This window comes from Salvelinus fontinalis, chromosome 36 (genome assembly GCF_029448725.1).
Source record: "Salvelinus fontinalis isolate EN_2023a chromosome 36, ASM2944872v1, whole genome shotgun sequence".
Lineage (NCBI taxonomy): Eukaryota > Metazoa > Chordata > Actinopteri > Salmoniformes > Salmonidae > Salvelinus > Salvelinus fontinalis.
Window position 1 is genome coordinate 27,022,639 of NC_074700.1, and position 27,091 is coordinate 27,049,729.

A 27,091-nucleotide genomic window follows, 5' to 3' on the forward strand; every position below is an offset into this window, starting at 1 on the left:
AGATCTGGGATCAGGCTAACAAAATATTTCAGAAATGTTTAACAATGTTATCGTCATTACGTCAATATTTGGTCCTTGGGCTAGCTCACAGTGGTTGTCTGAAATGGCACCCTATATACAGTGCATAGGGAATACGCTGCCAATCCTGACGTTCCAATCTCTGACCCAATGCACAACGTATCAGTCTCAAATGATGCCCTATCCCGTACGCAGTGCACCCCTATCCCCTACGCAGAGCACCCCTATCCCCTACGCAGTGCACCCCTATCCCCTACGCAGTGCACCCCTATCCCCTACGCAGTGCACCCCTATCCCCTACGCAGTGCACCCCTATCCCCTACGCAGTGCACCCTAATCCCCTACGTAGTGCACCCCAATCCCCGACGCAGTGCACCCCTATCCCCGACGCAGTGCACCCCTATCCCCGACGCAGTGCACCCCTATCCCCGACGCAGTGCACCCCTATCCCCGACGCAGTGCACCCCTATCCCCGACGCAGTGCACCCCTATCCCCGACGCAGTGCACCCCTATCCCCGACGCAGTGCACCCCTATCCCCGACGCAGTGCACCCCTATCCCCGACGCAGTGCACCCCTATCCCCGACGCAGTGCACCCCTATCCCCGACGCAGTGCACCCCTATCCCCGACGCAGTGCACCCCTATCCCCGACGCAGTGCACCCCTATCCCCGACGCAGTGCACCCCTATCCCCGACGCAGTGCACCCCTATCCCCGACGCAGTGCACCCCTATCCCCTACGCAGTGCACCCCTATCCCCGACGCAGTGCACCCCATCCGACGCAGTGCACCCCATCCCCGACGCAGTGCACCCCTATCCCCGACGCAGTGCACCCCTATCCCCGACGCAGTGCACCCCTATCCCCGACGCAGTGCACCCCTATCCCCGACGCAGTGCACCCCTATCCCCGACGCAGTGCACCCCTATCCCCTACGCAGTGCACCCCTATCCCCTACGCAGCGCACCCCTATCCCCTACGCAGTGCACCCCTATCCCCTACGCAGTGCACCCCTATCCCCTACGCAGTGTACCCCTATCCCCTACGCAGTGCACCCCTATCCCCTACGCAGTGCACCCCTATGCAGTGCACCCTATCCCCTACGCAGTGCACCCCTATCCCCTACGCAGTGCACCCCTATCCTCTACGCAGTGCACCCCTATCCCCGACGCAGTGCACCCCTATCCCCTACGCAGTGCACCCCTATCCCCTACGCAGTGCACCCCTATCCCCTACGTAGGTGTGTTAGCCTGTAGCGTCCGTGCTGAAGAACTCCAGGGGTAGTGATGACCTTCAGAGGAGGGAGGGATGGAAAGATGGGTGTCTCGGTCTCTGTTCCCATCAGAGGAGGGAGGGATGGAAAGATGGGTCTCTCGGTCTCTGTTCCCATCAGAGGAGGGAGGGATGGAAAGATGGGTCACTGGTCTCTGTTCCCATCAGAGGGAGGGATGGAAAGATGGGTCTCTCGGTCTGGGTCTCTGGTCCCATCCCCCTCTACCATGGAGTTGTTGTTACCACAAGGAGGACAGAGACAGGCCTCTCCCCCCTCTACTCGTCTCTGTTCCCATCCCCCTCTACCATGGAGTATCTCTCGCAGGGGTTAATGTTACACCATGCAGAGGGCAGAGAGACGGGCCAGGAGAACACACAGGGAACGGTTGCCATGACGTTACGCTCCAGGAAGTGAAACACAGGATTCCACCAGGTCCTTGACAGGTAATTGTTGGAAGCCCCGCGCAGAGCCTGAACACAAAATGTAAAGATTGAATTAGAAAATAATATTCTTAGAATATCCTACCTGTGTGTGTATATATCCTACCTGTGTGTATATAGGTGTATATATCCTACCTGTGTGTATACATATATCCTACCTGTGTATATAACCTACCTGTGTGTGTATATAACCTACCTGTGTGTGTATATATCCTACCTGTGTGTGTATGTATATCCTACCTGTGTGTGTGTGTATATCCTACCTGTGTGTGTATATATCCTACCTGTGTGTATATAGGTGTATATATATCCTACCTGTGTATATAACCTACCTGTGTGTGTGTATATCCTACCTGTGTGTGTCTATATATATCCTACCTGTGTGTGTATATATATATATATCCTACCTGTGTGTGTATATATATATATATCCTACCTGTGTGTGTATATATATATATATCCTACCTGTGTGTGTATATATATATATATCCTACCTGTGTGTGTATATATATATATCCTACCTGTGTGTGTATATATATATATCCTACCTGTGTGTGTATATATATATATCCTACCTGTGTGTGTATATATATATATCCTACCTGTGTGTGTATATATATATATATCCTACCTGTGTGTGTATATATATATATATCCTACCTGTGTGTGTATATATATATATATCCTACCTGTGTGTGTATATATATATATATCCTACCTGTGTGTGTATATATATATATATCCTACCTGTGTGTGTATATATATATATATCCTACCTGTGTGTGTATATATATATATCCTACCTGTGTGTGTATATATATATATCCTACCTGTGTGTGTATATATATATATCCTACCTGTGTGTGTATATATATATATATCCTACCTGTGTGTGTATATATATATATATCCTACCTGTGTGTGTATATATATATATATCCTACCTGTGTGTGTATATATATATATATCCTACCTGTGTGTGTATATATATATATATCCTACCTGTGTGTGTATATATATCCTACCTGTGTGTGTATATATATCCTACCTGTGTGTGTATATATATCCTACCTGTGTGTGTATATATATCCTACCTGTGTGTGTATATATATCCTACCTGTGTGTGTATATATATCCTACCTGTGTGTGTATATATATATCCTACCTGTGTGTGTATATATATATCCTACCTGTGTGTGTATATATATATCCTACCTGTGTGTGTATATATATATCCTACCTGTGTGTGTATATATATATCCTACCTGTGTGTGTATATATATCCTACCTGTGTGTGTATATATATCCTACCTGTGTGTGTATATATATCCTACCTGTGTGTGTATATATATCCTACCTGTGTGTGTATATATATCCTACCTGTGTGTGTATATATATCCTACCTGTGTGTGTATATATATATCCTACCTGTGTGTGTATATATATCCTACCTGTGTGTGTATATATATCCTACCTGTGTGTGTATATATATCCTACCTGTGTGTGTGTATATATCCTACCTGTGTGTGTGTATATATCCTACCTGTGTGTGTGTATATATCCTACCTGTGTGTGTGTATATATCCTACCTGTGTGTGTGTATATATCCTACCTGTGTGTGTGTATATATCCTACCTGTGTGTGTGTATATATCCTACCTGTGTGTGTATATATATCCTACCTGTGTGTGTATATATATCCTACCTGTGTGTGTATATATATCCTACCTGTGTGTGTATATATATCCTACCTGTGTGTGTGTATATATCCTACCTGTGTGTGTGTGTGTATATCCTACCTGTGTGTGTGTATATCCTACCTGTGTGTGTTTATATCCTACCTGTGTGTGTTTATATCCTACCTGTGTGTGTGTATAACCTACCTGTGTGTGTATATAACCTACCTGTGTGTGTATATAACCTACCTGTGTGTGTATATAACCTACCTGTGTATATATAACCTACCTGTGTATATATATATATATTCTACCTGTGTGTGTATATAACCTACCTGGGTGTCTATATATCCTACCTGGGTGTCTATATATCCTACCTGTGTGTCTATATATCCTACCTGTGTGTCTATATATCCTACCTGTGTGTATATATATCCTACCTGTGTGTGTATATATATCCTACCTGTGTGTGTATATATATCCTACCTGTGTGTGTATATATATCCTACCTGTGTGTGTATATATCCTACCTGTGTGTGTATATATCCTACCTGTGTGTGTATATATCCTACCTGTGTGTGTATATATCCTACCTGTGTGTGTATATATCCTACCTGTGTGTGTATATATCCTACCTGTGTGTGTATATATCCTACCTGTGTGTGTATATATCCTACCTGTGTGTGTATATATCCTACCTGTGTGTGTATATATCCTACCTGTGTGTGTATATATCCTACCTGTGTGTGTATATATCCTACCTGTGTGTGTATATATCCTACCTGTGTGTGTATATATCCTACCTGTGTGTATATAACCTACCTGCGTGTATATAACCTACCTGCGTGTATATATCCTACCTGCGTGTATATATCCTACCTGCGTGTATATATCCTACCTGTGTGTGTATATAACCTACCTGTGTGTATATAACCTACCTGTGTGTATATATATCCTACCTGCGTGTATATATATCCTACCTGCGTGTATATATATCCTACCTGCGTGTATATATAACCTACCTGCGTGTATATATAACCTACCTGCGTGTATATCCTACCTGCGTGTATATATATCCTACCTGCGTGTATATATATCCTACCTGCGTGTATATATATCCTACCTGTGTGTATATAACCTACCTGTGTGTATATAACCTACCTGTGTATATATAACCTACCTGTGTATATATAACCTACCTGCGTGTATATATATCCTACCTGCGTGTATATATATCCTACCTGCGTGTATATATATCCTACCTGCGTGTATATATATCCTACCTGCGTGTATATATATCCTACCTGCGTGTATATATATCCTACCTGCGTGTATATATATCCTACCTGTGTATATATATATTCTACCTGTGTATATATATCCTACCTGTGTATATATATCCTACCTGTGTGTATATATATATTCTACCTGTATATATATAACCTACCTGCGTGTATATATATCCTACCTGTGTGTATATATCCTACCTGTGTGTATATATCCTACCTGTGTATATATAACCTACCTGTGTATATATAACCTACCTGTGTATATATAACCTACCTGTGTGTGTATATATATCCTACCTGTGTGTGTATATATATCCTACCTGTGTGTATATATATCCTACCTGTGTGTATATATCCTACCTGTGTGTATATATCCTACCTGTGTGTATATATATCCTACCTGTGTGTATATATATTCTACCTGTGTGTATATAACCTACCTGTGTATATATATCCTACCTGTGTATATATATATATATTCTACCTGTATATATATAACCTACCTGCGTGTATATATATCCTACCTGTGTGTATATATCCTACCTGTGTGTATATATATCCTACCTGTGTGTATATATATCCTACCTGTGTGTATATATATCCTACCTGTGTGTATATATATCCTACCTGTGTGTGTATATAACCTACCTGTGTGTATATATATCCTACCTGTGTGTATATATCCTACCTGTGTGTGTATACATCCTACCTGTGTGTGTATACATCCTACCTGTGTGTATATATATCCTACCTGCGTGTATATATATCCTACCTGCGTGTATATATATCCTACCTGCGTGTATATATATCCTACCTGCGTGTATATATATCCTACCTGCGTGTATATATATCCTACCTGTGTGTATATATAACCTACCTGTGTGTATACATCCTACCTGTGTGTATACATCCTACCTGTGTGTATACATCCTACCTGTGTGTATATATAACCTACCTGTGTATATATAACCTACCTGTGTATATATAACCTACCTGTGTGTATATAACCTACCTGTGTGTATATAACCTACCTGTGTGTATATAACCTACCTGTGTGTATATAACCTACCTGTGTGTATATATATCCTACCTGTGTGTATATATATCCTACCTGTGTATATATACATCCTACCTGTGTGTATATATATATCCTACCTGTGTATATATATATTCTACCTGTGTGTATATAACCTACCTGTGTGTATATATCCTACCTGCGTGTATATATATCCTACCTGTGTGTGTATATATCCTACCTGTGTGTATATAACCTACCTGTGTGTGTATATATTCTACCTGTGTGTATATATCCTACCTGTGTGTTGGCCATGGTGTGATACCACCAGAAGAGGCGTGATGTAATAAAGTAGGCGAAGACAACATCAATGCTGTAATGCTCATGACCAATCAGGATACAGACCACGCCCACAGCACTTAGCAACCAGCACAACCACACGTACCACCACATCTTCTTGGGGGAGTCTGAGGAGGTGAACAAACAAACATGGTTAAAACACAACCTCATTTGTCAAATTGTTTTTTCCCCTATTTTCCAAAAAACAGCCCATTTCCCAATTCAAAATACACTTATCAGAGCCTCATAGGACTGGTAAATATACTACATGATCAAAAGTATGTGGACACTTGCTCATTGAACATCTCATTCCAAAATCATGGGCATTAATATGGAGTTGGTCCCCCCTTTGCCGCTATAACAGCCTCCACTATTCTGGGAAGGTTTTCCATTAGACGTTGGAACATTGCTGCGTGGACTTGCTTCTATTCAGCCACAAGAGCATTACTGAGGTCCGGCACTGGTGTTGGGCGATTAGGCCCGTCTTGCAGTTGCCATTCCAAGTCATACCAAAGGTGTTCGATGGGGTTGAGGTCAGGGCTCTGCAGGTCAAGTTGTTCCACACCAATCTCGACAAACAATTTATGTATGGACCTCACCTTGTGCACAGGGGCATTGTCATGCTGAAACAGGTTAGAGAGGCTACAGCCCCCGACCTGGTCCCTGGTTAGAGAGGCTACAGCCCCCGACCCGGTCCCTGGTTAGAGAGGCTACAGCCCCCGACCCGGTCCCTGGTTAGAGAGGCTACAGCCCCCGACCCGGTCCCTGGTTAGAGAGGCTACAGCCCCCGACCCGGTCCCTGGTTAGAGAGGCTACAGCCCCCGACCCGGTCCCTGGTTAGAGAGGCTACAGCCCCCGGCCTGGTCCCTGGTTAGAGAGGCTACAGCCCCCGGCCTGGTCCCTGGTTAGAGAGGCTACAGCCCCCGGCCTGGTCCCTGGTTAGAGAGGCTACAGCCCCCGACCCGGTCCCTGGTTAGAGAGGCTACAGCCCCCGACCCGGTCCCTGGTTAGAGAGGCTACAGCCCCCGGCCTGGTCCCTGGTTAGAGAGGCTACAGCCCCCGGCCTGGTCCCTGGTTAGAGAGGCTACAGACCCCGGCCCGGTCCCAGGTTATAGGGGCTACAGACCCGGTCCCAGGTTAGAGAGGCTACAGACCCCGACCCGGTCCCAGGTTAGAGAGGCTACAGACCCGGTCCCAGGTTAGAGAGGCTACAGACCCCGACCCGGTCCCTGGTTAGAGAGGCTACAGACCCCGACCCGGTCCCTGGTTAGAGAGGCTACAGACCCCGGCCCGGTCCCTGGTTAGAGAGGCTACAGACCCCGGCCCGGTCCCAGGTAAGAGAGGCTACAGACCCCGGCCCGGTCCCAGGTAAGAGAGGCTACAGACCCCGGCCCGGTCCCAGGTTAGAGAGGCTACAGACCCCGGCCCGGTCCCAGGTTAGAGAGGCTACAGACCCCGGCCCGGTCCCAGGTTAGAGAGGCTACAGACCCGGTCCCAGGTTAGAGAGGCTACAGACCCGGTCCCAGGTTAGAGAGGCTACAGACCCGGTCCCAGGTTAGAGAGGCTACAGACCCGGTCCCAGGTTAGAGAGGCTACAGACCCGGTCCCAGGTTAGAGAGGCTACAGACCCGGTCCCAGGTTAGAGAGGCTACAGACCCGGTCCCAGGTTAGAGAGGCTACAGACCCGGTCCCAGGTTAGAGAGGCTACAGACCCGGTCCCAGGTTAGAGAGGCTACAGACCCGGTCCCAGGTTAGAGAGGCTACAGACCCGGTCCCAGGTTAGAGAGGCTACAGACCCCGACCCGGTCCCAGGTTAGAGAGGCTACAGACCCCGACCCGGTCCCAGGTTAGAGAGGCTACAGTCTCCTTTCTGTAACACTTCTCTATTTCCTTAATAAAATAAGAATCTCAGGACTTACACTGAATAAACAGGTATGCCAGTGTGAGGGTGACAGAGTGTGTGTGTGTGTGTGTGTGTGTGTGTGTGTGTGTACGTACACTCTTGGATAAACAGGTATGCCAGTGTGAGGGTGACAGAGTGTGTGTGTGTGTGTGTGTGTGTGTGTGTGTGTGTACGTACACTCTTGGATAAACAGGTATGCCAGTGTGAGGGTTACAGTGTGTGTGTGTGTGTGTGTGTGTGTGTGTGTGTGTGTACGTACACTCTTGGATAAACAGGTATGCCAGTGTGAGGGTGACAGAGTGTGTGTGTGTGTGTGTGTGTGTGTGTGTGTGTGTGTACGTACACTCTTGGATAAACAGGTATGCCAGTGTGAGGGTGACAGAGTGTGTGTGTGTGTACGTACACTCCTGGATAAACAGGTATGCCAGTGTGAGGGTTACAGTGTGTGTGTGTGTGTGTGTGTGTGTGTGTGTGTGTGTACGTACACTCTTGGATAAACAGGTATGCCAGTGTGAGGGTGACAGAGTGTGTGTGTGTGTGTGTGTGTACGTACACTCTTGGATAAACAGGTATGCCAGTGTGAGGGTGACAGAGTGTGTGTGTGTGTGTGTGTGTGTGTGTGTGTGTGTGTGTGTGTGTGTGTGTGTGTGTGTGTGTGTGTGTACGTACACTCTTGGATAAACAGGTATGCCAGTTTGACGGTGACAGAGTGTGTGTGTGTGTGTGTGTGTGTGTGTGTACGTACACTCTTGGATAAACAGGTATGCCAGTGTGAGGGTTACAGAGTGTGTGTGTGTGTGTGTGTGTGTGTGTGTGTGTGTGTGTGTGTGTGTGTGTGTGTGTGTGTGTGTGTGTGTGTGTGTGTGTGTGTACGTACACTCTTGGATAAACAGGTATGCCAGTGTGAGGGTTACAGAGTGTGTGTGTGTGTGTGTGTGTGTGTGTGTGTGTGTGTGTGTACGTACACTCCTGGATAAACAGGTATGCCAGTGTGAGGGTTACAGAGTGTGTGTGTGTGTGTGTGTGTGTGTGTGTGTGTGTGTGTGTGTGAGTGTGTGTGTGTGTGTACGTACACTCTTGGATAAACAGGTATGCCAGTGTGAGGGTTACAGAGTGTGTGTGTGTGTGTGTGTGTGTGTGTGTGTGTGTGTGTGTGTGTGTGTGTGTGTGTGTGTGTGTGTGTGTGTGTGTGTGTGTGTGTGTGTGTGTGTGTGTGTGTGTGTGTGTGTGTGTGTGTGTGTACGTACACTCCTGGATAAACAGGTATGCCAGTGTGAGGGTTACAGTGTGTCCACTGTAGAGGAAGTCTCCACACATGAGATGACCCCCGGTGATTGACAGGCCTCCTCCACTAATCAGACCCAGGATACGCCACACCATCCCTTCAGAGTCACCATAAAGCTAGAAGGGGGAGAGAGAGGTTTAGCTAACAACGGATTGATCCTGGATTAATTAACATACTGATCCTGGATTAATTAACATACTGATCCTGGATTAATTAACATACTGCAACGGACTGATCCTGGATTAATTAACATACTGCAATGGACTGATCCTGGATTAATTAACATACTGCAATGGATTGATCCTGGATTAATTAACATACTGCAATGGATTGATCCTGGATTAATTAACATACTGCAACGGACTGATCCTGGATTAATTAACATACTGCAATGGACTGATCCTGGATTAATTAACATACTGCAATGGACTGATCCTGGATTATTAACATACTGCAACGGACTGATCCTGGATTAATTAAGATACTGATCCTGGATTAATTAATACTGCAACGGACTGATCCTGGATTAATTAACATACCGATCCTGGATTAATTAACATACTGCAACGGACTGATCCTGGATTAATTAACATACTGATCCTGGATTAATTAACATACTGATCCTGGATTAATGAACATACTGCAATGGACTGATCCTGGATTAATTAACATACTGATCCTGGATTAATTAACATACTGATCCTGGATTAATTAACATACTGATCCTGGATTAATTAACATACTGCAACGGACTGATCCTGGATTAATTAACATACCGATCCTGGATTAATTAACATACTGCAACGGACCGATCCTGGATTAATTAACATACGGCAACAGACTGATCCTGGATTAAATTAACATACTGATCCTGGATTAATTAACATACTGCAATGGACTGATCCTGGATTAATTAACATACTGCAATGGACTGATCCTGGATTAATTAACATACTGCAATGGACTGATCCTGGATTAATTAACATACTGCAACGGACTGATCCTGGATTAATTAACATACGGCAACGAACTGATCCTGGATTAATTAACATACGGCAACGGACTAATCCTGGATTAATTAACAGACTGATCCTGGATTAATTAACATACTGCAACGGACCGATCATGGATTATTTAACATACCGATCCTGGATTAATTAACATACTGCAATGGACTGATCCTGGATTAATTAACATACTGATCCTGGATTAATTAACATAGTTCAATGGACTGACCCTGGATTAATTAACATACTGCAACGGATTGATCCTGGATTAATTAACATACTGATCCTGGATTAATTAACATACTGATCCTGGATTAATTAACATACTGCAATGGATTGATCCTGGATTAATTAACATACTGATCCTGGATTAATTAACATACTGATCCTGGATTAATTAACATGCTGATCCTGGATTAATTAACATACTGCAACGGACTGATCCTGGATTAATTAACATACTGCAATGGACTGATCCTGGATTAATTAACATACTGATCCTGGATTAATTAACATACTGATCCTGGAATAATTAACATACTGATCCTGGATTAATTAACATACTGCAATGGATTGATCCTGGATTATTCGATGCATAATTTCTACAATGTTCCTGGTAATAGTGAAACCATTGGGAGCCACTGTGTTTGTGTCCCCCCAATGACGTATATAAACCTTGAATTGCTGATGCCATGTATTGGCCAAATAGAGCCCCACAGTGGCGGTGTCATAATACCCATAAAGCCTAGCGGTCAAACAGGGAAATGTTTTTAGAAACACTTACAATAAGGGCTGTGTTTCGTGTCGGCGTAACCCTGGCGTGATGTTTTCATAACCATGTAAATCTCTCTCGGACAAGGTGACTATTTCCCTGTTTGACCGCTAGGCTTTATGGGTATTATGACTCATAATGTGGTATTCAATAAGAGGCGTCGAAGCCACCGGTTGGTTAAATTGGCCCTACTTAGTACGAGCCAATAGGAATGAATGGAATTCTATAGTATTTCAGTTTCAAGTTTCAAGCTCAACATTAAAATGTATTTTAATATTATTATTTGTTGTTGTTGTGGGAACAGTAACATTAGTGCCATGGCCTGCATTCTCACCAGACATGTCACCCATTGAGCATGTTTGGGATGCTCTGGATCGGCGTGTAAGACAGCTTGTTCCAGATCCGGCAACTTCACACAGCCATTGAAGAGGAGTGGGACAACATTCCACAGGCCACAATCAACAGCCTGATCAACTCTATGTGAAGGAGATGTGTAGTGCTGCATGAGGCAAATGGTGGTCACACCAGATACTGACTGGTTTCCTGATCCACACCCCTACCTTTCTTTTTTAATGTATCTGTGACCAACAGATTCATATTTGTATTCCCAGTCATGTGAAATCCATAGATTAGGACCTAATGAATTTATTTAAATGGACTGATTTCCTGATATGAACTGTAACTCAGTCAAATCTTTGCATGTTGCATTTATGTTTTTGTTCAGTGAGGGTCCATTATAATATCTACACAGTTTTGATTTGGTTTTTGTCATTCTAAAGTATTTTGAGTTAATTCCCCCCCAATTTTGTATTATATATTTTTTTATTCAAACCACCCGTGAGCCGTATGTTTGACACCCCTGACACCCACTCTAGAACCTTCTACCAACTGTCAGATACAACCACCGCACTCAACAGCCTTCTACTACACTCTAGAACCTTCTACTATACTCTAGAACCTTCTAACTACACGCTAGAACCTTCTAACTACACTCTAGAACCGTCTACCAACTGTCAGATACAACCCCCACACTCAACAGCCTTCTACTACACTCTAGAACCTTCTACTATACTCTAGAACCTTCTAACTACACGCTAGAACCTTCTAACTACACGCTAGAACCGTCTACCAACTGTCAGATACAACCCCCACACTCAACAGCCTTCTGCTACACTCTAGAACCTTCTAACTACACTCTAGAACCTTCTACCAACTGTCAGGTACAACCACCACACTCAACAGCCTTCTACTACACTCTAGAACCTTCTAACGACACTCTAGAACCCTCTAACTACACTCTAGAACCTTCTACCAACTGTCAGGTACAACCACCACACTCAACAGCCTTCTACTACACTCTAGAACCTTCTAACTACACTCTAGAACCTTCTACCAACTGTCAGATACAACCCCCACACTCAACAGCCTTCTACTACACTCTAGAACCTTCTACTATACTCTAGAACCTTCTAACTACACGCTAGAACCTTCTAACTACACGCTAGAACCGTCTACCAACTGTCAGATACAACCACCACACTCAACAGCCTACTACACTCTAGAACCTTCTACTATACTCTAGAACCTTCTACCAACAGTCAGATACAACCACCACACTCAACAGCCTTCTACTACACTCTAGAACCTTCTAACGGCACTCTAGAACCTTCTACTACACTCTAGAACCTTCTACCAACTGTCAGGTACAACCACCACACTCAACAGCCTACTACACTCTAGAACCTTCTACTATACTCTAGAACCTTCTACCAACTGTCAGATACAACCACCACACTCAACAGCCTTCTACTGCACTCTAGAACCTTCTAACGGCACTCTAGAACCTTCTACTACACTCTAGAACCGTCTACCAACTGTCAGATACAACCACCACACTCAACAGCCTACTACACTCTAGAACCTTCTACTATACTCTAGAACCTTCTACCAACAGTCAGATACAACCACCACACTCAACAGCCTTCTACTACACTCTAGAACCTTCTAACGGCACTCTAGAACCTTCTACTACACTCTAGAACCTTCTACCAACTGTCAGGTACAACCACCACACTCAACAGCCTACTACACTCTAGAACCTTCTACTATACTCTAGAACCTTCTACCAACTGTCAGATACAACCACCACACTCAACAGCCTTCTACTGCACTCTAGAACCTTCTAACGGCACTCTAGAACCTTCTACTACACTCTAGAACCTTCTACCAACTGTCAGATACAACCACCACACTCAACAGCCTTCTACTGCACTCTAGAACCTTCTAACGGCACTCTAGAACCTTCTACTACACTCTAGAACCGTCTACCAACTGTCAGGTGCACACAGTATTCACTTGCATGTACAACACATTAAGGACACCTTCATAACATTGCCCTCAGAACAGCATCAGTTGGTCTTTCAAATTGTTGCATGTTGACTTTATGTTTCTGGGTTCAGTATAAATGTATTTCTGTTGATTCCAAAATATATTTTACAAAAAAAATGGTGTGTTTTCAAGATGCAGGCCCACCCCACATCAGTCATCTGGTCTCTACGTGAATCATAGTGTACCTTGGGAGCGCAGGTGAAGTGTTTGCCAGGTACAGGCAGCGTGGTGATATACATGGTGACACAACGGTACATGTACAACGTTCCAATCATGAAGAAACACCTTCGACCAATGATGGACCTGGAAAATTACCACAGTTAGAACAGTCTAAACCGATAGTGGTAAAACACGGTTAGGTCTTCAGTGGTTATAACAACATACATAACCACTGTGACCTAACTGTGTTATAACAACGTACATACAGACATAACAGTTAGGTCACAGTGGTTATAACAACATACATACAGACATAACAGTTAGGTCACAGTGGTTATAACAACATACATAACAGTTAGGTCACAGTGGTTATAACAACATACATACAGACATAACAGTTAGGTCACAGTGGTTATAACAACGTACATACAGACATAACAGTTAGGTCACAGTGGTTATAACAACATACATACAGACATAACCACTGTGACCTAACTGTGTTATAACAACATACATACAGACATAACAGTTAGGTCACAGTGGTTATAACAACATACATACAGACATAACATTTAAAAATGTCTATTCCTTAAAAAAAACTTTTGTAATGTCTAAGGTCTATTGTTTATTTCACACACCCCCCCACTTGGTTTGGTCAATGTAAACATGTGTTTCCCGTGCCAATAAAGTTATTTGAATTGAAAGATAAGGAGTAGAGAGAACATGTACTTGTGTTTGAGGAAGAGCCACTGTATGAACCAGAGTCCCACCAACACCATCCCGTTGACTTCGGTTACCGTAAACGCCCACGGGACACGGTCCACATAGTCAAAGAACTTATCCGGTAACGGGGGACTGACCGATTTATCCGGTACCCGTTCATGTACGACGGTGATGATGACGGTGGTCAGGATGAGGTTGAATAAAGCGTACACAAACGCCACCCCTGTTTTCCACCATTCCCGCGGCAACCGGTTGCTACGGCCTTCCGGTACCGAAATCTTGACGTAGTCACTGTGTTTCCGGAGACCGTTGCTAAGCGACCGGATCAGTCGGCTGGATTTGCCGCTAGCTCCGCTAGTCCGCCGGTCGTCCTGGTTATGCTTGGTGTTAGGGTCCGTTATTGTTGACGAGGACGGGTTGCCGCGAGGGTTGCCGTTGGGGACGATGTGAGGAGGTGGCGGCGGCGGGGGGGACTCCATTGTCACAGAGACCTCAAGGTGGGAGTGGCCTCCAGTCGCCCTCGCCTCGTGTTCGTGCATCAGTTCTGGGGTGGATATTTTGAGACACTCAACCAGCAGGCTCCAAACACGTTCTTTAACCAATCAGCAGTCTACCCCCGCCAAAAAAAGGGTGTGAACTCCGACCTCCGATAATGTTTGGTGGGTTAGAGGTACCTGATCAATGTGATCAATAATCCTATCAGTTCCAGTCTGGTCAAATCAATCAGCTCTGAGGTCATCAACAATGTCAGAGACCTTTGGAAACACCTGGAAAACACGAGAACACAGATATCAGAAACTGTCCAGGAGACTAGAACCTGTTTCTACCTGATCAAATAAAAAGGAACTGAAATGTACAATAGGGGAAGAAGGGGTGAAAACCTGTTTCACAGGCAATAGCTAGCTAGCTCAGGGGGTTGGTGACACCTTCATTTGGGGAGGAGGGGCTCGTGGTATTGGCTGAAGAGGAATCAGTGGAATGGTATCAAATACATCAAACACATGGTTTCCATTTGATGCCATTGGCTCCGTTCCAGACAGTATTTCGAGCCGTCCTCCTCCTCCTCAGGAAGACAAACAGTTTTCAGAGCTCTCAGGGGCAGTTTCCCAGACACATTTTAAGCCTAGTTCTAGATTTGAAAAGCATTCTTAATGCCCCATTTAAAATGTTTTTTGAGTCCAGGACTGGACTCTGATCTGAGTCTGGGGAAAGCAGTGGTCAGAGAGGACAGGCAGGTAAACTAGGTGTGTTCTCTTCTACATGCACTCTCTTTACAGTCACACTCAGTCAACACAGGTGACAAATGTTCCCTTCCTACCTGTAGGAATGTTGGTTTTGACACAGAGTAACCAGAGAGAGAGAGCCACACCTTAAAACCGCTCACACACACACCTCACTCTTTAAAACCCCAGGTGATTTCACACACACACACACACACACACACACACACACACACACACACACACACACACACACACACACACCTCTGTGTGCTTTATTAGTGTTGTTGAAGCAGAACAATGAGGAGTTCAGACTGCTACAGATGGCAGGCGGGAGGGGCTATTCATATCATGTGAATCACAATGCAATCCTCTAAAACAATTACATTACCTAGGTAACTAAACAACACTGTCACGAAACACACACGTTGTTGGAGAAAAGTACATTGACTGAGTGAGTGTACTCAAAATGCTACAAACCCTCTTACTCCAGGTCATATCTGGCCTACATGTTAATGTCCGTCTTTCTCCCACGACTCTAATCTAACCCGTCTCTCTCTCTCCCACGACTCTAATCTAACCCGTCTCTCTCTCTCCCACGACTCTAATCTAACCCGTCTCTCTCTCTCCCACGACTCTAATCTAACCCGTCTCTCTCTCTCCCACGACTCTAATCTAACCCGTCTCTCTCTCTCCCACGACTCTAATCTAACCCGTCTCTCTCTCTCCCACGACTCTAATCTAACCCGTCTCTCTCTCTCCCACGACTCTAATCTAACCCGTCTCTCTCTCTCCCACGACTCTAATCTAACCCGTCTCTCTCTCTCCCACGACTCTAATCTAACCCGTCTCTCTCTCTCCCACGACTCTAATCTAACCCGTCTCTCTCTCTCCCACGACTCTAATCTAACCCGTCTCTCTCTCTCCCACGACTCTAATCTAACCCGTCTCTCTCTCTCCCACGACTCTAATCTAACCCGTCTCTCTCTCTCCCACGACTCTAATCTAACCCGTCTCTCTCTCTCCCACGACTCTAATCTAACCCGTCTCTCTCTCTCCCACGACTCTAATCTAACCCGTCTCTCTCTCTCCCACGACTCTAATCTAACCAGTCTCTCTCTCTCCCACGACTCTAATCTAACCCGTCTCTCTCTCTCCCACGACTCTAATCTAACCCGTCTCTCTCTCTCCCACGACTCTAATCTAACCCGTCTCTCTCTCTCCCACGACTCTAATCTAACCCGTCTCTCTCTCTCCCACGACTCTAATCTAACCCGTCTCTCTCTCTCCCACGACTCTAATCTAACCCGTCTCTCTCTCTCCCACGACTCTAATCTAACCCGTCTCTCTCTCTCCCACGACTCTAATCTAACCCGTCTCTCTCTCTCCCACGACTCTAATCTAACCCGTCTGTCTCCCACGACTCTAATCTAACCCGTCTGTCTCCCACGACTCTAATCTAACCCGTCTGTCTCCCACGACTCTAATCTAACCCGTCTCTCTCTCTCCCATTACTCTAATCTAACCCGTCTCTCTCCCACGACTCTAATCTAACCCGTCTCTCTTTCTCCCACGACTCTAATCTAACCGTCTCTCTCCCAATACTCTAATCTAACCCGTCTCTCTCTCTCCCACGACTCTAATCTAACCCGTCTCTCTCCCACGACTCTAATCTAACCCGTCTCTCTCTCTCCCACGACTCTAATCTAACCCGTCTCTCTCTCTCCCACGACTCTAATCTAACCGTCTCTCTCCCAATACTCTAATCTAACCCGTCTGTCTCCCACGACTCTAATCTAACCCGTCTGTCTCCCATTACTCTAATCTAACCCGTCTGTCTCCCATTACTCTAATCTAACCGTCTCTCTCCCACTACTCTAATCTAACCGTCTCTCTCCCACGACTCTAATCTAACCCGTCTCTCTCCCACGACTCTAATCTAACCCGCCTCTCTCCCACGACTCTAATCTAACCCGTCTCTCTTTCTCCCACGACTCTAACCTAACCCGTCTCTCTCCCACGACTCTAATCTAACCCGTCTCTCTCCCACGACTCTAATCTAACCCGTCTCTCTCTCTCCCACGACTAATCTAACCCGTCTCTCTCTCTCCCACGACTCTAATCTAACCCGTCTCTCTCTCTCCCACGACTCTAATCTAACCCGTCTCTCTCTCTCCCACGACTCTAATCTAACCCGTCTCTCTCTCTCCCACGACTCTAATCTAACCCGTCTCTCTCTCTCCCACGACTCTAATCTAACCCGTCTCTCTCTCTCCCACGACTCTAATCTAACCCGTCTCTCTCTCTCCCACGACTCTAATCTAACCCGTCTCTCTCTCTCCCACGACTCTAATCTAACCCGTCTCTCTCTCTCCCACGACTCTAATCTAACCCGTCTCTCTCTCTCCCACGACTCTAATCTAACCCGTCTCTCTCTCTCCCACGACTCTAATCTAACCCGTCTCTCTCCCTCCCACGACTCTAATCTAACCCGTCTCTCTCCCTCCCACGACTCTAATCTAACCCGTCTCTCTCCCACGACTCTAATCTAACCCGTCTCTCTCTCTCCCACGACTCTAATCTAACCCGTCTCTCTCTCTTCCAATACTCTAATCTAACCCGTCTCTCTCCCACGACTCTAATCTAACCCGTCTCTCTCTCTCCCACGACTCTAATCTAACCCGTCTTTCTCCCACGACTCTAATCTAACCCGTCTCTCTCCCACGACTCTAATCTAACCCGTCTCTCTCCCACGACTCTAATCTAACCCGTCTCTCTCTCTCCCAATACTCTATTCTAACCAGTCTCTCTCCCAATACTCTAATCTAACCCGTCTCTCTCCCAATACTCTAATCTAACCGTCTCTCTCCCAATACTCTAATCTAACCCGTCTCTCTCCCACGACTCTAATCTAACCCGTCTCTCTCTCTCCCAATACTCTATTCTAACCAGTCTCTCTCCCAATACTCTATTCTAACCAGTCTCTCTCCCAATACTCGATTCTAACCAGTCTCTCTCCCAATACTCTATTCTAACCGTCTCTCTCCCAATACTCTAATCTAACCCGTCTCTCTCTCTCCCACGACTCTAATCTAACCCGTCTTTCTCCCACGACTCTAATCTAACCCGTCTCTCTCCCCCACGACTCTAATCTAACCCGTCTCTCTCCCCCACGACTCTAATCTAACCCGTCTCTCTCCCACGACTCTAATCTAACCCGTCTCTCTCCCACGACTCTAATCTAACCCGTCTCTCTCTCTCCCACGACTCTAATCTAACCCGTCTCTCTCCCAATACTCTAATCTAACCGTCTCTCTCCCAATACTCTAATCTAACCCGTCTCTCTCCCACGACTCTAATCTAACCCGTCTCTCTCTCTCCCAATACTCTATTCTAACCAGTCTCTCTCCCAATACTCTATTCTAACCAGTCTCTCTCCCAATACTCGATTCTAACCAGTCTCTCTCCCAATACTCTATTCTAACCGTCTCTCTCCCAATACTCTAATCTAACCCGTCTCTCTCTCTCCCACGACTCTAATCTAACCCGTCTTTCTCCCACGACTCTAATCTAACCCGTCTCTCTCCCCCACGACTCTAATCTAACCCGTCTCTCTCCCACGACTCTAATCTAACCCGTCTCTCTCTCTCCCACGACTCTAATCTAACCCGTCTCTCTCTCTCCCAATACTCTAATCTAACCCGTCTCTCTCCCACGACTCTAATCTAACCCGTCTCTCTCTCTCCCACGACTCTAATCTAACCCGTCTTTCTCCCACGACTCTAATCTAACCCGTCTCTCTCCCACGACTCTAATCTAACCCGTCTCTCTCCCACGACTCTAATCTAACCAGTCTCTCTCCCACGACTCTAATCTAACCAGTCTCTCTCCCAATACTCTAATCTAACCCGTCTCTCTCCCAATACTCTAATCTAACCCGTCTCTCTCCCAATACTCTAATCTAACCGTCTCTCTCCCAATACTCTAATCTAACCCGTCTCTCTCCCACGACTCTAATCTAACCCGTCTCTCTCTCTCCCAATACTCTATTCTAACCAGTCTCTCTCCCAATACTCTATTCTAACCAGTCTCTCTCCCAATACTCTATTCTAACCAGTCTCTCTCCCAATACTCTATTATAACCAGTCTCTCTCCCAATACTCGATTCTAACCGTCTCTCTCCCAATACTCTAATCTAACCCGTCTCTCTCTCCCACGACTCTAATCTAACCCGTCTCTCTCTCCCACGACTCTAATCTAACCCGTCTTTCTCCCACGACTCTAATCTAACCCGTCTCTCTCCCCCACGACTCTAATCTAACCCGTCTCTCTCTCTCCCACGACTCTAATCTAACCCGTCTCTCTCTCTCCCACGACTCTAATCTAACCCGTCTCTCTCTCTCCCACGACTCTAATCTAACCCGTCTCTCTCTCTCCCACGACTCTAATCTAACCCGTCTCTCTCTCTCCCACGACTCTAATCTAACCCGTCTCTCTCCCACGACTCTAATCTAACCCGTCTCTCTCCCACGACTCTAATCTAACCCGTCTCTCTCCCACGACTCTAATCTAACCCGTCTCTCTCTCTCCCAATACTCTATTCTAAACAGTCTCTCTCCCAATACTCTAATCTAACCCGTCTCTCTCCCAATACTCTAATCTAACCCGTCTCTCTCCCACGACTCTAATCTAACCCGTCTCTCTCTCTCCCAATACTCTATTCTAACCAGTCTCTCCCAATACTCTATTCTAACCAGTCTCTCCCAATACTCTATTCTAACCGTCTCTCTCCCAATACTCTATTCTAACCGTCTCTCTCCCAATACTCTATTCTAACCGTCTCTCTCCCAATACTCTATTCTAACCGTCTCTCTCCCAATACTCTATTCTAACCGTCTCTCTCCCAATACTCTATTCTAACCGTCTCTCTCCCAATACTCTATTCTAACCGTCTCTCTCCCAATACTCTATTCTAACCGTCTCTCTCCCAATACTCTATTCTAACCGTCTCTCTCCCAATACTCTATTCTAACCGTCTCTCTCCCAATACTCGATTCTAACCGTCTCTCTCCCAATACTCTAATCTAACCCGTCTCTCTCTCTCCCACGACTCTAATCTAACCCGTCTCTCTCCCACGACTCTAATCTAACCCGTCTCTCTCCCACGACTCTAATCTAACCCGTCTCTCTCTCTCCCACGACTCTAATCTAACCCGTCTCTCTCTCTCCCAATACTCTAATCTAACCCGTCTCTCTCCCACGACTCTAATCTAACCCGTGTCTCTCCCACGACTTTAATCTAACCCGTCTCTCTCCCAATACTCTATTCTAACCCGTCTCTCTCCCAATACTCTAATCTAACCGTCTCTCTCCCAATACTCTAATCTAACCGTCTCTCTCCCAATACTCTAATCTAACCCGTCTCTCTCCCACGACTCTAATCTAACCCGTCTCTCTCCCACGACTCTAATCTAACCCGTCTCTCTCCCACGACTCTAATCTAACCCGTCTCTCTCCCATTACTCTAATCTAACCCGTCTCTCTCCCATTACTCTAATCTAACCCGTCTCTCTCCCACGACTCTAATCTAACCCGTCTCTCTCCCACGACTCTAATCTAACCCGTCTCTCTCCCACGACTCTAATCTAACCCGTCTCTCTCCCACGACTCTAATCTAACCCGTCTCTCTCCCACGACTCTAATCTAACCCGTCTCTCTCCCACGACTCTAATCTAACCCGTCTCTCTCTCTCCCAATACTCTATTCTAACCAGTCTCTCTCCCAATACTCTAATCTAACCCGTCTCTCTCCCAATACTCTATTCTAACCAGTCTCTCTCCCAATACTCTATTCTAACCAGTCTCTCTCCCAATACTCTATTCTAACCAGTCTCTCTCCCAATACTCTATTCTAACCGTCTCTCTCCCAATACTCTATTCTAACCGTCTCTCTCCCAATACTCTATTCTAACCGTCTCTCTCCCAATACTCGATTCTAACCGTCTCTCTCCCAATACTCGATTCTAACCGTCTCTCTCCCAATACTCGATTCTAACCGTCTCTCTCCCAATACTCTAATCTAACCCGTCTCTCTCTCTCCCACGACTCTAATCTAACCCGTCTTTCTCCCACGACTCTAATCTAACCCGTCTCTCTCCCACGACTCTAATCTAACCCGTCTCTCTCTCTCCCAATACTCTAATCTAACCCGTCTCTCTCCCACGACTCTAATCTAACCCGTCTCTCTCTCTCCCACGACTCTAATCTAACCCGTCTTTCTCCCACGACTCTAATCTAACCCGTCTCTCTCCCACGACTCTAATCTAACCCGTCTCTCTCCCACGACTCTAATCTAACCCGTCTCTCTCCCACGACTCTAATCTAACCCGTCTCTCTCCCACGACTCTAATCTAACCCGTCTCTCTCCCACGACTCTAATCTAACCCGTCTCTCTCCCACGACTCTAATCTAACCCGTCTCTCTCCCAATACTCTATTCTAACCCGTCTCTCTCCCAATACTCTAATCTAACCCGTCTCTCTCCCACGACTCTAATCTAACCCGTCTCTCTCCCATTACTCTAATCTAACCCGTCTCTCTCCCATTACTCTAATCTAACCCGTCTCTCTCCCACGACTCTAATCTAACCCGTCTCTCTCCCACGACTCTAATCTAACCCGTCTCTCTCCCAATACTCTAATCTAACCCGTCTCTCTCCCACGACTCTAATCCAACCGTCTTTCTCCCATTACTCTTGTATAGGGTTGCAAAGGGTCGGAATCTTTCCAGTAAATTCATAAAAAATAGTTAGTTTATAACAGTGAACATTTGTTTGTGGGATACAAGGCTATTCTAGGTCTTGTGGCATATATTGGTGAAACGATCCCCAATTCAATGGAATTGCAACCCTCTGCATGCACAGTACATTCTTCCATCACGTGTACAGCTGATATATGACGCATGAACCCTGTCAGACAGGTTTTTCTTCTTCAGAGATCTCAGAAATGCAGTGTAACTACGCAACGTTTTGTGTGTCCTTATGTCACGGGGTGAAAACTGTTTTCACGGGCACGCAAATCCCCAAAAATAATAAATGGAAAAATAGAATGCTTCTAAACTGAAAGTCACCTGTCATTAACGTGGTTCTTTAATAGTTATGTTTAATACTTGTTGGATGTGCAGTTTTGGTGTCGAGCTGTTTAATTACAGTGATATTTTCACACATCATCAGATGCAGGAAGGAATTTGTTTAAACTACAGTCAAGTGAGAAACAGGAAGTTGTGATGGTGCATCTCATGCCCTAACAGCCCAAGTGAGAAACAGGAAGTTGTGATGGTACTTCTCATGCCCTAACAGCCCAAGTGAGGAACAGGAAGATGTGATGGTGCATCTCATGCCCTAACAGCCCAAGTGAGGAACAGGAAGTTGTGATGCTGCATCTCATGCCCTAACAGCCCAAGTGAGGAACAGGAAGTTGTGATGGTACTTCTCATGCCCTAACAGCCCAAGTGAGAAACAGGAAGTTGTGATGGTGCATCTCATGCCCGAACAGCCCAAGTGAGAAACAGGAAGTTGTGATGGTGCATCTCATGCCCTAACAGCCCAAGTGCTGGGGGAAAAAAAGTGTTCACGAGGAATGTCCAGAATATTTTGGCATCTCTTTCGTTAAGCAGGTAAAGACAGTTGTGTCCGATGTCATAAGGTGAATGCACCAATTTGTAAGTCGCTCTGGATAAGAGCGTCTGCTAAATGACTTAAATGTATCCATGTTGGGTCTAATAGCCCTGGTGATATTGACCATCTGTTGGCGTCTGCTTGATTTACAGCATCAAGGTAAATTAATTCATATTTCCATATGGATTGGACACTAAGTCTACTGTCCGGATAGACTATTGCAGCAACACCAAAGGCTCTTCCTAGTCATTATTCTGGATATTACCGTAGCCGTGGTAAATCAGGGTGCTGCAGCAACCCCTGAAAAATCTGAATTTTAAAAAAGATATATATTTTTCACAAAAGTAGTGCATCTAATGACAACATCTAATGCTGGCTTCAACTTGGCTTTACATACAAATCCTATCATTAAAAAAAAAAAAAACTGTTTTTTGGTCACTTTGTGGAGACAAAAACAGCGATGGTGAGATTAATGCTACCACTATTCATGGATTTATTACGTGTGCCTGTGTTGGTCACAGACTACAGAAACATCACCAAGGATCCAATCTATATAGTCAGGCAATGCCCACATTATTACCTCATAGTTTAGAATGTAAGAACAATTAGAATGTCAAGGTCTAAAGAAGTATTCTTAAAGTGATAATGTCCACATTATTACCTCATAGTTTAGAATGTAAGAACAATTAGAATGTCAAGGCCCAAAGAAGTATTCTTAAAGTGACAATGTCCACATTATTACCTCATAGTTTAGAATGTAAGAACAATTAGAATGTCAAGGCCTAAAGAAGTATTCTTAAAGTGATAATGTCCACATTATTACCTCATAGTTTAGAATGTAAGAACAATGAGAATGTCAAGGCCTAAAGAAGTATTCTTAAAGTGATAATGTCCACATTACTACCTCATAGTTTAGAATGTAAGAACAATTAGAATGTCAAGGCCTAAAGAAGTATTCTTAAAGTGATAATGTCCACATTACTACCTCATAGTTTAGAATGTAAGAACAATTAGAATGTCAAGGCCTAAAGAAGTATTCTTAAAGTGACAATGTCCACATTACTACCTCATAGTTTAGAATGTAAGAACAATTAGAATGTCAAGGCCTAAAGAAGTATTCTTAGTGACAATGTCCACATTACTACCTCATAGTTTAGAATGTAAGAACAATTAGAATGTCAAGGCCTAAAGAAGTATTCTTAAAGTGACAATGTCCACATTACTACCTCATAGTTTAGAATGTAAGAACAATTAGAATGTCAAGGCCTAAAGAAGTATTCTTAAAGTGACAATGTCCACATTATTACCTCATAGTTTAGAATGTAAGAACAATTAGAATGTCAAGGCCTAAAGAAGTATTCTTAAAGTGACAATGTTCACATTATTACCTCATAGTTTAGAATGTAAGAACAATTAGAATGTCAAGGCCTAAAGAAGTATTCTTAAAGTGATAATGTCCACATTATTACCTCATAGTTTAGAATGTAAGAACAATTAGAATGTCAAGGCCCAAAGAAGTATTCTTAAAGTGACAATGTCCACATTATTACCTCATAGTTTAGAATGTAAGAACAATTAGAATGTCAAGGCCTAAAGAAGTATTCTTAAAGTGATAATGTCCACATTATTACCTCATAGTTTAGAATGTAAGAACAATGAGAATGTCAAGGCCTAAAGAAGTATTCTTAAAGTGATAATGTCCACATTACTACCTCATAGTTTAGAATGTAAGAACAATTAGAATGTCAAGGCCTAAAGAAGTATTCTTAAAGTGATAATGTCCACATTACTACCTCATAGTTTAGAATGTAAGAACAATTAGAATGTCAAGGCCTAAAGAAGTATTCTTAAAGTGACAATGTCCACATTACTACCTCATAGTTTAGAATGTAAGAACAATTAGAATGTCAAGGCCTAAAGAAGTATTCTTAGTGACAATGTCCACATTACTACCTCATAGTTTAGAATGTAAGAACAATTAGAATGTCAAGGCCTAAAGAAGTATTCTTAAAGTGACAATGTCCACATTACTACCTCATAGTTTAGAATGTAAGAACAATTAGAATGTCAAGGCCTAAAGAAGTATTCTTAAAGTGACAATGTCCACATTACTACCTCATAGTTTAGAATGTAAGAACAATTAGAATGTCAAGGCCTAAAGAAGTATTCTTAAAGTGACAATGTCCTACTTTTTAATTTGACACTTTTTGCATGTTTGTTGGGGGAAGGGGTCTATTAGGCCCTAAACACACACACACACACACACACTTGTATAATTTATATGTGTATAACATTGAGGTCCTTGAAAATTACCATTAAGTGCTTGAAAAAGTCCTTGAATTTGACTTGTCAATGCCTGTATGAACCCTGCTTTTGGGACAAATTGTACTAGATTCTGTGTTGTAACGGTGAAGTTATGATCGTATAATTCGTATATATTTTCACTTTCAGTAAACATGTAGAACTGCATAAAAAAAGTAAATGTTTTATTTCAAAACCATTTTTTTGAAAGTGTTGATCCCAATGTCACACATTGGCTCAAGTATTAATAGAAAGCTCTATACTAATACAATCTGACACGGTAGTTCGAGGCCCGTGGAGGTCCGTTGGTAAATGCCGCGTTCAAAACAACCGGACACTCGGAAAAATACAAAGTCAAATCATGACGTCAGTGATCTTCAGGTCGGAAGTCGAGAAAGAGGCCCGAGTCCCCATATTGGAATTCGGAGTTGGACGACCATTCAAATAGATTTATTTCCAGTCGGAGACCCTTTTTCTCCCCCGAGTTCCCAGTTGTTTTGAACGCTCGGAAGTCAGAGATTACCAAGTTCCGAGCTCCCGGTTGTATTGAACGCGGCATTATACACAAGCCACCATCAAAGCGGTAGGACAGGAGCTGGGTGTAATCATTACGGAAACCGGTTACGGTTTAATTAAGAACCAAACAAAGCAAAACCAGAGTTTCTATTGGACATATTTAGATAGGTCCCTCCCCGCGGCATTCCGTTCTGCATCATAATCGGCGTAATGGGATACGCTGAAAGTAAGCAACCCTTCCCGTTCTCACCGCCGTCATCACAACATGCGGGTATATAACAAATATTATCATTTTCACCGGGCGATAATAACATGAAGGATTTACGTAGGTGAAATATAAGTTAGGAGTCCTCTGTGTTTACGTACTGGAAACAGTTAGGACTTTAATATTATCTGGATAATCGACCAGCAAAGCCAGTCAGACGCAATTCACCTGTTGAAAGGTGAGCTATGGCTACCGACAACACCTTCTCTAGCTCTTAAAACTTTTTACCTGCGCTCTTAGGGAAATGAAACCAACAAACGTTCTCAAATTAGGCTAATTAAACAATATATCCCCACAAAAAAAAAGCAGTTTACCTGTGTTCAGTAACGTCAAAGTTCGAAACAAATCTGTGCCCTTTTTTGTCTTCCTCCTCTGTGTTGAGTTGTCTTCTCTACCTTGGGTGTGTAAATCACAGCTCCCCTCCCTGCCAGACAAGACACGCCCTCTTCAGCAAAACACGCCCCTATAGCTTCCTATTACGTTTGATCAATTAGCAAAACTATCCATTTTGGGTAACAGTGAATGTGCATTTCTATGTATTTTTTTAATAATAGCCCAATTTCATATAAAAAGGTGTCGATTATATTTAAAGGTCTTAAAAAAAAAATTCTTCAGGCAGAAAACAGGTTCTCCTTGCCCAAATAAGGTACACCAAGGCCACTCCCCCCCTCAGTGAGTCACTGCTCGTTAAACGATCTGCCCGTTCCAGAACGTCGTTAAAGCTCGAGCTCAAATGACTCACCGTCCCCAACCGTCATCATGAGGGACTATCATGACTCCGGGGCATAATACAAGCCATTCAGATCAGCTGTTTAGTTAACGTTTCACCTC

The 27,091-nt window shown here is 44.3% G+C and overlaps 1 protein-coding gene across 1 annotated transcript; it reads right to left on the reverse strand.

The window, feature by feature from the left end:
• Window positions 1-1,198: 1,198 nt before the first annotated feature.
• Window positions 1,199-26,660, reverse strand: LOC129835538 (phosphatidylcholine:ceramide cholinephosphotransferase 2-like). Its single transcript, XM_055901213.1, has 6 exons — window positions 26,575-26,660; window positions 14,292-15,052; window positions 13,589-13,706; window positions 9,199-9,352; window positions 6,010-6,176; window positions 1,199-1,760 (listed from the first exon to the last, which is right to left on the reverse strand). Exons 2-6 carry the CDS (start codon window positions 14,822-14,824, stop codon window positions 1,566-1,568), a joined length of 1,167 nt encoding a protein of 388 aa, XP_055757188.1. The 5' UTR covers window positions 14,825-15,052; window positions 26,575-26,660; the 3' UTR covers window positions 1,199-1,565.
• Window positions 26,661-27,091: the final 431 nt, after the last annotated feature.